The sequence below is a fragment of the Mesoplodon mirus genome (assembly GCF_964341445.2).
Source record: "Mesoplodon mirus genome assembly, chromosome: 11".
NCBI classification, from domain to species: Eukaryota; Metazoa; Chordata; class Mammalia; order Artiodactyla; family Ziphiidae; genus Mesoplodon; species Mesoplodon mirus.
The window spans coordinates 61,127,176-61,140,863 of NC_138987.1; the positions used below are offsets into that span (position 1 = coordinate 61,127,176).

A 13,688-nucleotide genomic window follows, 5' to 3' on the forward strand; every position below is an offset into this window, starting at 1 on the left:
TCAGCAGGGAGGTCAATTGGCCACTTGCCTCAGGCTGAACCCCACTGGTGGGTTCTGATGGTAAAGGATCCCTCAACCAATTCTGTATTTCAGCTTTGCTGGTCCTTATATCTAATTCCAGCCATTATTACCCAAGAAGATAACACTCTGGGTGGAGGCTGATCTACAAACCAAGAACCCAGTTTACAGGAGAAACTACTTCTGGGTATGAAAGCTATCGAGGGCATTTTCATAGCACTTACTCTGGATGAGACCAAGAACACCTGGAGTCCCTATTATTGATCAGAGTGTTGTTTAGTGAGGACAGGTTTAGAGACAAAGGAAGGAGATGATTTTAAAGAATATTTCCAACAAATTAGTACCCCGAGTGAACTTCTCTGTCTCCACACTAGAACTATGGGGTCCTGAGGATCAGCAGCAGCCCTTAGGGCTAGAACAGCCTCTCTGCTGGGTAGGGCAGCAGACCATCTGGCATGGCTCTCCTCTTTGGCTACCTTTTCCTAGGCTCCATGTTACCTATCACCCCTCTGTCACAACCCTCCCGTACTCACACTTGTTGCAGTGTAAGTGCATGCATGTAATGTACACACATCACATGTCAGGCTTGCTTTCTTGGGGACCTGTCTCGCCCAAATAAAACTCAGGAGTTTCTCATGACACTTCAGCGTGACACTAGCAAACCACTTCTTGGGTAGAGTTACTTCTAAAATGACTCCCCTCACATTTAGAGAGGGACATTATTTCTAACTTTATTTTTTAATTTTTTTATTTTTTGCGGTATGCGGGTCTCTCACTGTTGTGGCCTCTCCCGTTGCGGAGCACAGGCTCCGGACGCGCAGGCTCAGCGGCCATGGCTCACGGGCCCAGCCGCTCCACGGCATGTGGGATCTTCCCAGACCGGGACACGAACTCGTGTCCCCTGCATCGGCAGGCGGACTCTCAACCACTGCGCCACCAGGGAAGCCCATCATTTCATGACTTTTTTGACAACGTTACTAATTTCGGGAATTTATTCTCCTGTAACTACAATCCTAGTCTGGGAATCTAAACACCTGAGTTCTGTCAAGGCTATGATGCTAGGGGACCTCCCATAAGTCACTTCCTCCTCTGAGCATTAGTTACTCCTATGGAACTATCAGCAGTTTCCAAGTGCCCAGATGCATCAGAATCATCTAGGTCCTTTTTACAAATACAGATTTCTGGGCCCCACCCAAGCCTAATGAATCAGATTTTCTAACACCAAGGCCCAGGAATCTGTATTTTAATTAACCAGGTGATTATGATATACAGCCAAGTTGGGGAACTACTGAATTAGATAAACTCTAGTGTTCCTCGTAGCTCCAAAAATTTGATTTTCTGATTTCTGTTTCTTCTATCGCTATCCTGTCTCTGCTACTAGATATTGTGCTAAAACACAAAAAAACCCCACAAAATAAAGAGTGAAAAACCAAGACCATGATTTAATCATATTTGTATGCTTCCAGCACCTACACAGTACCTTGTCTATAGTAGGCACTCAGGTAATATTTGAAGAATTAATCAATGGTGATTAAACAAATGAATGTCACTTCATGTGAGTCCCAATCACCTATGAATACAGAAATCCATAAAAGAGAGAGAAAATACTATGATAAACTTTTGCGTGATATAATCTTGCACTCCCTGTTTGTCCTACTACATACTTCAGATAATGGTTTATGTGAATAAGGTTAATGCATATTTAGGGACACAAGAGGAAAGTGGTTGAGTTCTCCTGGGGGCTACATTATCCCACACAATTTCCCAGTGGTGGTGATAACTGAGGGAGGCTCATGATTCAGCAGGAACTAGTTTTCCTCTCCTTGACTCCTCCAGGTCAAGAAAAAGCCATATCCTGATTGGGTGACAGATGTTCTTGGGGCCAGGCTGCAGGTCTTTGAACCTGTAAAGGCCACCTCAGGTTTCTGTGAGGCCCCAGTGAGTGGGAAGAGGCATTCACCTTCTGTTAGAAGTTATCCATAAATTCACCAACAGCAGGTAGAGTGTCAGCCAAGCCAGGTGTCCCCAGAACATCTGATACCCCCTCATGTGACCCTACTGTGCCTTCTCCCACCCCCCTCCTCCATATACTCCACTGACCACCCCTTGGGCTTCCCCAGCTCAGACACTGTCTGCTGGCCTTGGAAGGTATCGCCTCAGGATGAAATCTGTCACAGGGGTGGGAAACTTAGCCAAGGGGAGGTAGAGGAGTTTGACATCCAGGCCAGGGTTGTAGTGGATGCGGGGGGTTCCTGGAAACAATAGCAGGCTCCATGCTGTTAGTGACCTCACTGATCCTTGGCTCTGCCAGCTACATCGTGTTCTTTAACTTGTCAGTATCTGTTTGAGGGTACAAGAGGGGGAAAAATCAAAGGCTCCATTATTCTTCATTAAAAATTGTTTCTTCTGAATTCCATCCAAGCTTCTTTTTCACCAGACCTCTGATCTAACATTTCAGGCAGATCTCACAAGCTCCAGGTTGCCCCTTAAACAAACACCCTATAAATAATCTTATTTCTCTTCGCAAATTCAATAGTTGTGAACTGAATTCCTACTATTGCATTCAACTAGCAATGAGAAGAACTGTGTCCAGTTCTGCCACTTATTAGTTGTGTGACTTTGAACTTAAACTATCATCATCTGTAAAATGGGGATAATAATACCTGCCCTAGAGAATAATAAAGATGAATAATAGCAGGGTAGACAGTGGAGGAAAGAGGATAGAAAACAGGTGAATATAAGTGCACAGAAAAATTGGAAGGAAATAAGGAAAAATACTGTCTGTCTGGTGAAATTCCTAGTCGCCAGAGGGTTTTATTTCCTCCTGTGGACTTCCTAGAGTTTCCAAATTTTCTACAAAAGCATGCAGGGAAAAGATGTTATTAAAAAATAGTAACACTGCCTTTGCTTTAGTCATAAGGTCATTATGGGGCTCAGATGAGCTAAGGCACAGACCGGTACCCTGTAAGGTTCTAGCAAATGTGAGGGGCTGTTCCGTTAGCATCGTACACACGGGTGTGGAGATGGGTCCAAGTCTGCTGTAGCTTACAACACAGGAGACAAGCCACACGGTACGCTTAGGGAGCCCTGATCTGCACCCTCACCCCAGGACTCTGGGAAGGGGGCAGCTCAGGGGGACTCATACTTCACTGAGCACCACAAGGACTCAGGAGGAAGTGGTGCCTGAGAGTCAGACTTCGTGATAAGGGATTAGAACTTGAAAACAAAGAGGGAGCGAAAGCTAGCCTGACTTTGGGGATGGTCCAGGAAGGCAGAGAAGTCATTCCTTCTGTGCAGGACACTGGTGGGCAGTTGATGAGGGCAGAACAGTGTCGTTCATGTATGCTTTAACCCCCTCTCCGACTCCAAGGAACTCCCTTTCTGTTTCATAAAGAGAAAACTACTGCAGTGAAAAGAGGCAAACTACATATTAGGGGTCCCAAAAAGAGCCACACTGACTTAAAGCCAGGCTGTCTATAGAGCAATAATGTCTTAGGAATCTGACACTCTGTGCTCCGTCCTCGGGTCTGACACAGAGTCCACCACCAGCAGGTTCCAGGCAGGGAGGCGAGTGTCAAAGGACTCATTCATGAAGCTCAGGGTTACGACTCCCTCAGAGGCAGGGAAGGCTGTGTGGGCTGATGAGGATGAGGCAAGCTGATGGGATGAGATGGCTTTGGAACTAGGCTCTGAAGGATGGGAGGACCCACACAGGCAGTGGGGTGGAAGAAGCTGCCTGAGACTTTGAAATAGTCTAAAGCACATCCTTTCCATGTTCTCTCAAATATTTATTGCGCTCCTGCTTTGTGCTGGGCACCCAGCTAGACATGGATTGAGGGAGAGAGGGGTACCCTTTAGCCCCTGTCAGTCTCCTGGACAGTGAGGAAGAACTCAGGCTTTGCATTTGGGCATCCAGGAAACGTCTGTGCTATTGTGAGAATTTAGCAAATTAAAGTCTATAAAATAGCAGGCACTAGGCTTTGGCACTCAGTATGGACCTAATGGTCCTAGTCCCTCCCTAGGAAGAAAGGGGACTAAAAGGGGAATTTTTGGTGGCTTCCCTGGCAGGGTTAAGATAAAGAAAGAAACTTGGCAGGTGGCTGTGTTGCTGCGAAGTATGCTAACAAGCCAGGCTGTGCTCTGTGAGGACCAGAACACTGTGTCCTGTTCACATGCTTATCCCAGTGACTCTGTGTGCTGCTTCTTCGGGAATGTGCCTAGGTTAGGTTGCTATTAACTAGCCATTTCCAATATGGTTCTATTTTGGGGATAGCTAAAAACCACTCCAAGATGCCTGGCCTGTTCCCAGATTCACAAGCCAGGGGCCTGTTTGATTGGCCATAACAGCTTGCTGGAGTTCGTGTCCAGTGGTGCTTGTGACCACTCCTAAATATTTCTTCAGTCTGTCTCCACAGCACCAGCGCCCCCCGCAAACACTACCCCACATACATACATACTTCCCACAATGACCAAGACCTTTCACTTCATGCCTTTGTCGGTCCTTCACTGGGTTTCTGAGGTGGCCTCCCAGCTGGTCTCACATCTCCACCCTCATCCTTCCCACGGCACACAAATCTGATCAGGTCATTTCAGAGCCATTTAATAAAAGGCTCTCCAAAGTCCTTCAGGATGAGAGTCACACTTCTTTTTTTTTGTTTGTTTGTTTGTTTTTAGAGCCACACTTCTTATTGGAGCCATCAAAGTCTTCTACTATCCGACTCATAATGTCTCCCGGCTTCATCCCCATCCCCACCTCTTTACACTTTACACTCAAGCCAGACTAGTCATAAATAACAATGATGGCTAAGATTGTTGAGCCCTTATCATATGGCTGAGCTGAGTACTTTACATCCTTGTTTAACTCTCCTAACAACCCAGGGGAGAGGAATTATAATACTTTATCGTGGAGAGACTGAAGTTTAGAGAGTTGGGTAACACGGTTAGAGGGACTACTGTCGTCTACACCTTGCATCCACACCACCTTCGAAAGCACACAAGTGCTATGCCAGGTCTCCAAAGTGTTGCTCGTGCTCTTCCCTCTGTGAAACATTTGCCATCTTTTTCCCTATTGGTGAACTCCTATTTATTCTTCAAAACTCACTAGGACACCAATGGTCACCTCTGTGAAGGCTTTTGTGACAACAGAATTAAGTCCCTGTACCGTTGCTTTGTTTTTTATAATTTATGTCATTTTGTTTGTTTGTTTGTTTGTTTATGGCTGTGTTGGGTCTTCGTTTCTGTGCGAGGGCTTTCTCCAGTTGCGGTGAGCGGGGGCCACTCTTCAACGCGGTGCACGGGTCTCTCACTGTCGCAGCCTCTCCTGTTGCGGAGCACAAGCTCCAGATGCGCAGGCTCAGTTGTTGCTTTGTTTTGTATGCATGTCCATTGTTGCACAATTTGTGTGGCGTTATACTTGCTTTCAGACCTCCCCTTCTAGATTCCTAGAGATTTTGTCTCATCTGTGCATCCCAGTAAACACTAGTAAAACTGAAGTAAAAATTAGAGTATGATCACTCGGAAAATTTTTAATCTAAAAGTAGTCAAATGCCTGCGTAAAAATTTTCCTCTGAAATCATGGAGAGAACTACAGATGAATCAGCCTATAGTATTTTATAACCCAACCCTTACTTTTCTTCTGAAGGACATCAGCTCTTCAACAGTGGTTTTCAGAGGAAGTTCGCCTTTCTACACATTCTTTTATGGACCTCACTGAAGACTCTACAGCTTCTGCCTGCATCGAGCTACTTAGAAAACGCCTTTGTGAGGTTTCCAGATGCTGGCTGAATCTGTGTTTCACACCAGCCTCATAGTGACCCCATAAATAATTTGGATCATTCTTTGCTAATGGAGAGTTTTAGGGGAAACTCACAGGGAATATATATTATCCTCCCCCCAACCCCCAAACAGCTATTCCCCTTGTTTATAGCAACAGCTACAGATTTCTCTCTGGGAATCCATGCCTCTTCCATTCTGAGTCCTTTGGTCTAGGTAGAGTGCATGACCCAGCCTGAGCCAATCAGAGCTTCACATTTCCCTGGGCACAGTGATGGGCTCAGGGTTGAATACATCCTGCAATTCCCTCTGTTCCTGCCATCATTGGCCCACCAAGTGAGAGTAAATCTTAGACCGTTTGGGGGAGCTACTGGAAAGGACTATCCTGGGAGGAGATGAGGAGATGCTGCAGCCATGTGACCCCACCAACAGGGGAGAGAGCTGTAAGCCTGAAGCCAGTACAGAAGAAGCAGACTCAAGAAATAGGGTGATTTGAAATGAAAATAGAGCTTTCCTCAGCTAGTGAAGGGTTTACCACGGCTGGATTGTAAAGGACAAGTGTCAGCTGAGTGAGCACAAGACAAAGGGCGATCACACGGATTAGCACAGCTGGTGTATTAACTCTAATTCTATCGATTTATTTAGCATTTGAAACCCTCTGTTCAAATATTTATTGCAATTCCTGGGTACTTTAAGACCTCTAACAGGCCTGAATAAATCTATAAGTACTGGAAAAAAAAAAAAAGAAATAGGGTGAAAGCAGGTCCTAAGAACATCATTTGCGGGCTGGATCAGGCAGTGCCTGAAGACCATATCCTTATACTTTTTAGTAATAAGCATCAAGAAATTCCTTTTCTGCTTAAATGATTTGGGTTGGATTTTCTGTCACTTGTAACTGAGAAAGCCCTAACTGATCCTCAGGACATTTTTTTTCCTCCTCACAGAATTCTAATATGTCCAGAACTGAAAGATTACTTTCCCCAAGGAATACTTCTCCAAATACTTCTCCCTGACTTTTCCCTAAATCAATGAATGAATGATGCCTCCACCCATCGGGTTTCTTGAACTAAACCTAGCACTCGTCCTGGATGGCTTTCTCTCCCTCCCAGTACCAGGAGGTCTAATACACACCGGGCATCTATCAGCTTCTTCCCATCTCCTCCACTTCTCTGTAGCCCAAACCACCGACATGTCTAGCCTGGAATACTGCAGCAACCGCATCAGTCTTTCCCAGTCACACATCAGGTCACATCCTTCATCCTCAGTGTGCTTTGATGCTCTAGTTTATCCTGGGTCTTTTCTGCTCCCCCGCACTGCTCCCCACCCTCTGGTATCCTTAAAATTCCTCTAAAGAGTTTCCTGCCTCAGGGCCTTCCTGAAAAAACTTTCTTGCCTATCCACTTTCCAACAATGCCTAACTTATTCTTCCCCAAAGTCAACTCAGAGAAGCCCTCCCTACACCATAATCTAAACTGGGGCCCCACTCCCAACCCTATTTTTTTTTCATGGCTTTGTGTTTCTCCCCATGGTAATTATCCACATTTGTCACTAAATGTGTGTGTTGTTATTAAGATCTATCTCCTCCACTGGGCCTTAAGCTGCAGGCAGCCAGCTGTGTGCCCTGCTGCTTTGCCCACTCTCACCCCCGGCCCTACCCCGTGCCTGGCATGTGGTAGGCTCTCAATAAAATGTGCATTAAGTGAATAAATGGCTGTTATGGTTTTTAAGTTATGGTGTCTTGGCTTTTTACTCTGTGGATGTATGTGGTCTAGGAGAGCATGTCACTAAAATAACCACCCCTGCCCCCCAGACAGTTAGATACCTGCCATTAATTTGATTGAGTGGTTATATTTAGCTCATTCAGAGTTTCTGGGTATATGTTTAAAATTCATCACTTTGGATTTTGGATGATTGCTAGTTAAGAATATCTCTTTGCAACACAAGAACTTACAGCTCACACGTACCAGTGTAATAGAGAAAAGGAGGCCATATGCTCTTTTTCTCTATTACACTGGTAATAGATAAAAACAACAAACTTTTAAATCAGATTGTTCCTACCAGGAAGCAGATAATATTCTAAGCACTTTTTATATATTAACTCATTTAATTTTTATAACCCATTACAGATGAGAAAACTGAGTAACTGGCCCAAGGCAAGCAGGAGAGATGAAACTTACACTCAGGCAGCCTAGTTTCAGAGTCTAAGAGCTTAACCACAACAGGAAAGTGCCTCTCAGGGATGTTCATGGAAGTCAAGTAAAAGAGAGGAAAAAAAATCTGGGTTAGGGAAATATATGACTAGGGCACTGAGGCCCAAATGGAGCAGGACGGGGCTGAGAGCCGGCTGCTTCACTCTGGACCAAGGGAACCTCCTGAGCCAGCAAAATGCCAGCCCCACCTTTCTGTCCCACACAAGGGCAGCTCCAACGGTGGCCCTGAGGGGCTGTTCCCCCTCTAGGCACTTGGAGGGGAGAAATGGAGAGAAGCAGGAAATCTTGTGGATGATCCTCTCCTGAAACCAACTGGCTTGGCTTTGGGATTAGATGCTCTGAGTGAATGTGGGGCCTCCTGGTCCTCAGAGTAGGCCTCTCTCTCCTACCACGAGGTACTCCACCAGGTCTTTTGGCCAATCCCTCCTCTGCTGCACCTGCAGGCGACCCCTCCTCTTGTTCCCCAATGGTGGGGTCTCTGTGCATCCCTCAAACTGGAAGAATTCCCCAAACTGTGAGTTTGGGACAAAATAGTAAACAGCTGTGATGTCCCGCCTCTACTCTCCAGAAACACCTGAGATTCACAGGAGACCCTTAGGCCAGGGAGAAAGAGAGCTCCCAGAGCCCCTTCCTTTTAAACATTCGTGTGATTTTCCTCTTTACTGAATTGACAGGTACTTAGTGCATGAGAGATGCTTCACAGATATTAATCCTCACAGCAGCCCTGTGAGGTAGGCACTATCATTAACTCCATTTTATAGATGAGAAGACTGAGGCTTAAGGCGACTAGGTAACATTCTCAAAGTCTCCTCCTAGCCTGTCAGTGGCAGAGCCAGGCTTCAAACCCAGGCAGTCTGGCTCAAGTAGCTGTGCTCTTAATAACTTCTCTGTACTCATGGCAGTGCATTTTCACCTGATTCATCTGCATACGGATGTTTGGGGGGAAGGCAGGTGCCAGGGGTGAGTGGGCAGCATCTCTCCTAACACCCCCATCTCCCCGCAGCTATGGTTTTGTCACTCCCCCAGCAGTTCTCAAATCCCAGCTCTGCCACCAGCTGTGTGGCCTTGGGCTCATAACCCCTCTGAGCCTCCATCCCATCATCTGTAAAATGAAAGTGGGTCAGTGACCCCCAAGACCTTTCCATCCCTCTCAGAGATCCCTTTCTCTCCTGGGGAACTCACAGATATGGAAGTACTCCTCTCCATAGCTCTCGCGGGTCTCCTGAGGCAGCCGCTCCCACAGCTTGCACATGCTCTTCTCCATGCCCTCAGGGTCCTTCTTGCGCAGAATGGATGTTCCCCGGCTCCATGATGCTGACTTTCACCCCGAAGTAGTGGAGCTCACGCCTGGGAAAGAAGAGCTGGACTCAGTCTGGGACTCCACGATGACAAAGGATCATCAGGGAAAGTCACCTCTGACACCTCTAGAGGAGCTGATCTCCAGAGATCAGGAACCTGAAGGTGTGCCCCCCACCCCTGCACCAGGCCCAGCACTGCTTTCATGCAAATAAGTCCTTTCCCAAGCCTGTCTCTGGACAATTCACATTAGGCCAGCCTAGCCGGGAGGAATCTAGACCAAAGCCTTGCTCTGACCAGGTCCCTCCCACTCAGCCCCACCCGCAACGCCTAGGTGGCAAAGGACTGAAGGGATCTACGCAAGGCTTCTTGGAGGGTTGCCCACAGCAAACCTGCCCCCAGACCTCTCTGTCTGCTTGGGGCACTCTCCCTCCTACTCGCACAGGCCCAAGCAGCGTGTTGCTTATTCTGAGACGGCTCAAGGGAAGGCTGCTCATCACCACCCCACCTCTTCTCATCCCTCTTCTCTGGGTCCCTGAGGAAGGCCCTTAGACCTCCAGTCTAACCTTCCTCCTGCTACTATTTTAGCATCTTCTCTCCAGACCTCCCCTGCCCACAGGGTGCCCCCACCCAGCCCTCTCTTCCTGAGGTGAAACCCCCAGAACTCCTACCCTGAGTGGTTTGGCACCTGGGCCCAGTCACCTGATGCTGTCAGAGAAGGCCTCGACGCCAAACTTAGAGACGCAGTAGCCGCCACCAATGATAGCCACATGGCCACCAGAGCTGGACATGTTGACGACCCTGCCCCGGACTTTCTTGACCATGGGCAGCATATGGAGAGTCACTTCGATCAGTCCCACCAGGTTCACGTTGATCACCTTCACAGAGTCTTCCTTGGTCAGCCATTCATTGGGACCATTGGGCAGGCCTACACCAATGTTGTTCACCAGGGCTCAGAGGCCTGGGGGCGCAGTGGAGGGAAGGAGAACTAGACAAAAATCAGCAGTGTCTCTGGAAAAGCACCAGGGTCCACGACCCCCCAGCTCAGGGTTGCTGAGGATGGTTGAGCATGTCACAAGGCACAAGACAGCCAGTCTGGCAGCGTGGGGTGGGGAGCTATGACAGCCCAAAGGAACATGGGCCTTTTACTAATGGGTTTTCCCTAAAGGGGCAGTTTTTCTGATTCACACAGTCTGCCAGCTAGCTGGACACTGTACCAGCTACAATCAAGGCTTTAGCTAATAGCATCTAAGCTATTGGCTCTGGGAGAAGAGACCTCATTTTCATACCAATGAATTAATGTTTCAATTCCTTCCCCCATCATGCTTCCCCCTCTCTGTTCACCTGAGTGTAAGAAACCAACTCCATTTCACACATTACCAAAATTACTCTGTTCATTCATTCATTCATTCATTCATCCATTCACGCATTCATTCATTTCATGCATCTGTCAGTTACAGAGGAAGGTGCTAGAGACATTAAATGAACAAAACATGGTCTTATTCCTCAATGATCTCAGAAACCAGAGAAGAAATAAATAAGACTTATAAACAAATACAGAAGACATTTAAATAAAATAATTTTGGAAGAATGTAAAAAGGGCTCCCTTTGAGATATTTAAATTGAGTTGGTATAAATGGAGAGAAATATTGCTAGGTTTTGTCATTCAGCTCTGCAGGGGCCAGGCTTGAAGAGCCTCAAGTTCTAGTCCTGGTTCTACCTCCAGCCTTGGACAAGTCACTTCCTTTCCCTGGGCCTCAGGTTCATTGTTGACTGGATTAGGACAATTGTTTCCAGCCTGTGGTTTGCAGTCCTGAGAGCTTTCAGGCTGAACCCCAGAACCTGATAAGGAAGGGAGATGCAGGAGAACTTCAATTTTCATTTGTCTTACATATTGAGGTTCCAAGTAAAATTCCACTTGGGGGAGGGGCTTGGGGTTCCTTCCCTTTCCCTCCTCTTATCTCACTGCCCCACCTTGGCCTCTGTAGCCTCAAGATACTCTTCCACACACACATGGGCAGGTCTGGATGTAAACAACAATCATGGTTCACCCCTTCCCCTAGGCCTGGGGTCCCCACACAAGCTGTGTCCCCATCCTATCTTCCTGCCTTCCTCCAAGTAGAGACCCCAGGAGACCAACTGGCTGGCAGGACTCAGAGCCTTCCCAGCTAGGGGAGACTCTTTTGTCTTACAGTGGAAGAAATGAGCTCCTGAGACCCAAAGACTGTAAAACCCGAGTGGTCTCTGCCTGTGGAGAAGAGACACACACTCGCTGCTACCTCTGATCATCCCTGGTAAATAACTCTGACTGCTGGCAAACCAGGACAACCTTAATTTTTTTTTTTCTGCAAAAAGAGCTAGAGAACTTTCAAAGCAGTGTGAACAGCTTTAGGGTCATGCCAACTTGTCATGTCCAGAGACTCTGAGGGGCAAAAAGAAAGCATGCTGGTATCCCTTCCTCCCATTTCCCAGTGCTTCTTAGACCAAAGATGTTGCCCAATGGCTCCCCGGAGATGTCCGCATACTAATCCCTGGAACCTGTGAATATGGTGGATTAAATGGGAAAGAGGAATTAAGGTAGCAGATGAAATTTAAATTGCTTAACTGACCTTAAAATGGGGAAATTATTGTGGATTAGCTTGGCAAGCCCAATATAATCACAAAGGTCCTTCTAAGTGGAGAGGGAGCCAGAAGACAGAGAACCAGAGATATGGCAGCCTGAAAAGGACTCAGCCCAACCTTGCTGGCCTTGAAGATGACGAAGGTCATGAGCCAAGGAATGCAGGCGGCCTTTAGAAGCTGGAAAAGGCAGTGAAATGCAATCTTCCCTAGAGCTCTGTTAACACTCTGATTTTAGTCCAGTGAGACTCATTTTGGACTTCTGACTTCCAGAACTATAAGATAATAAATTTGTGCTCTTTTAAGCCACTGACTTTGTGTGCATTTATTACAGCAGCAATAGGAAACTAATATACCCAGTGAGTAATTAACACAAGTGGCTCAAAGCTGAATGTAGGGCACTGGGCAGAGGCACCCTGTTGAAGAAAGAAACTGACTCTTGCTGAATTATTCATAACTTAGTTCATTTGACAAATATTTATTGAGCACCTTAAGATGCCAGACACTGTTCTAAGCACTAAAGATATATAATAAATAAAAGGAAAAAACACCTCCCCCACTAGAAGCTTTATTCTAGCAGGAGAAATAGAAAATAAATAAGAAAAATAAGTAAAATATATTGAATGTTGGATAGTGGTAAATGCCAAGGAGGAAAATAAAGCAAGAGTTATTGTCTGCCCCTCCTGGGCCCCAGAGCTCTCCTGCCCTGACTCGTGTGCACAGACCCCAGATTAGTTCCCTCAGGAGTCAGGACTTCCCCCAGGCTGCTCCTTCTACAACTGAGCCACCCGGTTCCTCCATTCCTACACCGTCATCTTGTGTGTGGGAAGATCCCTGGCTGGGTCCCCATTCAGCCCTAGTCCATCCCTAGCCCACAGCCTCCTTTCCCAATAAGAGCAGCCACCCTGACATAGGCACTTACCCTTAGGTCAACCCGGTATCCATCATGATATGTGGAAGAGGAGAGATCTCGCTCCCCACCCTACAGTCTAGCCTGACACAGTCAAGGAGAACAAATGTCCCCACTCAGGGAGTCCAACCTCATGTTCCCTCTCTCCTCCCCCAGCCTGATCCCAACAAGAAATGTGCTCACATTTTTACAGGAGCTGATAGTTAGGACTACCAAAGTCCCAGTGAGGCAACTCTATCTTTACACATTTGGACAGACGGAATGCATATTCCCTCCCTGAACTTCTAGTGCAACCTCCCCCAAACCCTGCTAACCCTCTGAGTTTCTGGGAAAGAAAACTTCCTCGGGAAATCACCTCTTCATGTGGACAGTCCAAACCCTGCAACAGGTCCAATCCCACTGAGCTACAGGCCCGGCCCCTTTCTCTACATCACCTCTCCCATCCCATCTGAACAACAGGGTCCCTGATAACTCTCAGATACCTGTGGGAGAAAGAGAGAAAAAGAAGGATAAACTGAGAAAGCCAAAGAATGCAATTCATCCCACCTTGCTCGCCCACTTGGTCCCTCACCCACTGGGCTGCTGCTTTGATGCTCTCAGTCTTGGTGACATCTAATAAGGTGGTCTGAAGCTGGTAGGAGGTATCCTGCTGAAGCTTCTGGGCCTCCTCCTCAGTGAAGCAAGCAGCCAGCACCTGCATGCCCTGATCAACCAGCTGCATGGCCAGGAGTTTCCCAAATCCCGAGTCACAGCCCATGATGAAGACGTACTTGTCCGAGAGGTTGCGGACCAGATTGCAGTTCTTGAACATACAAGTACATAAAGGAGAGGTCCATGATAGCCGCCATAGTGGAGGGGAGAGG

The 13,688-nt window shown here is 47.1% G+C and overlaps 1 protein-coding gene across 1 annotated transcript; it reads right to left on the reverse strand.

Moving 5' to 3' along the window:
- Positions 1-2,047: 2,047 nt before the first annotated feature.
- On the reverse strand, positions 2,048-13,688 carry SDR9C7 (short chain dehydrogenase/reductase family 9C member 7). Its single transcript, XM_082636327.1, is given in 9 exon segments — positions 2,048-2,268; positions 2,270-2,329; positions 2,333-2,358; positions 9,183-9,273; positions 9,275-9,347; positions 9,999-10,249; positions 10,253-10,257; positions 13,372-13,633; positions 13,635-13,688. Coding segments are annotated over 9 exon segments (936 nt in total). The 5' UTR covers positions 13,674-13,688; the 3' UTR covers positions 2,048-2,139.